The sequence below is a fragment of the Prunus dulcis genome, chromosome 4 (assembly GCF_902201215.1).
Source record: "Prunus dulcis chromosome 4, ALMONDv2, whole genome shotgun sequence".
In the NCBI taxonomy this organism is placed as follows: Eukaryota; Viridiplantae; Streptophyta; class Magnoliopsida; order Rosales; family Rosaceae; genus Prunus; species Prunus dulcis.
The window spans coordinates 5,046,676-5,048,650 of NC_047653.1; the positions used below are offsets into that span (position 1 = coordinate 5,046,676).

Here is a 1,975-nt window from a genome sequence, read left to right on the forward strand (position 1 = left end):
GTTTTATCATTGTTGCTACAGACTATTTCACCAAATGGGTAGAGGCCAAGCCAATCAAAACCACAACTTCTCAAGAGATCATCACCTTTATAGAAGAACAGATCATACAAAGATTCGGCATTCCAGAATCAATCACAACTGATAGGGGTTCTTCTTTCATATCTAGGGATATGCTAGATATGGCAGAAACATTCAAATTCAAACTACTTCAGTCTACCCCCTATTATGCTCAAGCTAATGGACAGGCAGAATCAAGTAACAAGGTGATTATCAATATCATCAGGAAGATGTTGGAGAAGAATCCAAAACAGTGGCATGAAAAGTTATCAGAGACTTTGTGGGCATACAGAACTTCCAAAAGAGAAGCAACTGGCATGACTCCCTATGCTCTAACCTACGGCCATGATGCAATTCTGCCTATGGAGATAGCAGTCCAATCTCTTAGAATTGCTCACCAGCACCATCTCACAGGAGAAGACTACTCTCAAGCCATGTTACTTGAATTAGAAGAATTGGATGCAAGTAGGATTGACACCCTCAACAAACTCTTGGCAGGAAAACAGGCTGTATCAAGAGCATACAATAAAAGAGTTAAAGACAAAAGTTTTGAAGAAGGAGAGATAGTCTGGAAGGCAATTCTGCCCCTTGGAGCACACATAGCTGGATACGGAAAATGGTCACCTACATGGGAAGGTCCTTTTGTGATTAACCAGATCCTCGGAATGGGGGCATATAGGTTGCAGGACAGAGATGGAGTTGTTCACAATGCCCCAATCAATGGCAAATGGTTAAAGAAATTCCACCCAACCATGTGGGATTCACAAGCTGTGCAGACAGACCCCGGGATAGAAAAAGAACAAGGCTAACTTTGTCTATTTTATGAATCCATTTTTGCTTTAAAAGTTGTTTCGTTTTTACTTCCAAAAGTTATGTTTTGTTATTACATCAAGGGTAAATAAAGAAGTAAAATGCTGTTTGAAGGGAAAGCAGAACAAACTTTATTTAAAAAGCCACCATAGCGGCAAATTTGTCCAATAAATAAAGAAACAGAATTTGAAAGAACTAAAATCCTAATTTTTTAAGGGTTTCCTGCAGATTCGCCTTCTTGACAGAAAGTTCCTTCTGGAGCAGCACCCCTTGATGGATCGAGGCTTCTGCAATGTCTAAAGCTGGCCTGGAGGCTGCAACCATGCTCTGCACAAGGAAGGTGGCCTTGGTCTTTGAGCTCAGTCCAGTCCCGAGTCGGTTCTGCACCTCCCTGCACTCTGCCAGTTGTTTTTGAAGCTCTTCAATCTGCTTCTCCAACTTATCCGCAGTAGCCTTGGCCTCCTTATATCCAGCCACCATCTGGTCCAGTTCTGCCTTCTGCCTTAGCAAAGTCAGCCAGATTGGCTTCATGTGTAGCTTTGCAGAACTCAGAGGTTTTGAAGGTAGGCTTGAGGTCCTCATAACGATCATGCAGATTAAGCACATCTCTGGCCAGGCTTAGGCCCATCTCAAGAATAGGCCTCGGAGCCATGTTCTGTCTATGCAGCAGGTCCAGGTCCTTCATCAGCTGATCTAGAGCCCCAGTATCTTCATCAAAATCCAGCTCAGTAGACTGCCAGATTTTTAACCTCTCCATGGCCTCCTGCGCTGCTTTAGGCTTTGCCTTGCTCGGAGGAGAGCTGAGTTTTTCCAGCTTGTCCAGTTGAGCATCCAGGTCCATCGCTTCAAATTCTTCCAGTTCTGGGTCAGCAAAAGAAGCCGTAGCAGATGATCCTGGAAAGGAATGAATTGGCATCTACAGAAGAGGGCATAAGTCAGGACCAGGCAGAAAGTAAAAAATGATAAAAGGCTCAAAAATTATGGAAACTTACAGCGACAATAGGAGGCTTCAGGGGGCTGGATATAGCGGCCAGAACACCACTGGCCTTAGGCGCCTCCACCTGGGAAGACTGCAAATTGTTAGAACAACTGCAACTGTTAAGACAGA

General features: G+C 43.9%; 2 protein-coding genes across 2 annotated transcripts in view; one reads left to right on the forward strand and one right to left on the reverse strand.

Moving 5' to 3' along the window:
- Positions 1–160, reverse strand: part of LOC117624295 (putative ubiquitin-like-specific protease 1B) — a 1,771-nt gene extending 1,611 nt beyond the window's left edge. The window contains exon 1 of the mRNA XM_034355451.1: positions 86–160. Coding sequence (XP_034211342.1) covers positions 86–160 — 75 coding nt within the window. The remainder of the gene's footprint in view (positions 1–85) is intronic.
- Positions 161–179: 19 nt separating this feature from the next.
- On the forward strand, positions 180–866 carry LOC117624296. Its single transcript, XM_034355453.1, has one exon. It carries the CDS (start codon positions 180–182, stop codon positions 864–866), a length of 687 nt encoding a protein of 228 aa, XP_034211344.1.
- The last annotated feature ends 1,109 nt before the right edge of the window (positions 867–1,975 follow it).

Coding starts and splice junctions, on each gene's coding strand:
- LOC117624296 (XM_034355453.1), top strand. CDS start 180: ATGGCAGAAACATTCAAATTCAAACTACTTCAGTCTACCCCCTATTAT.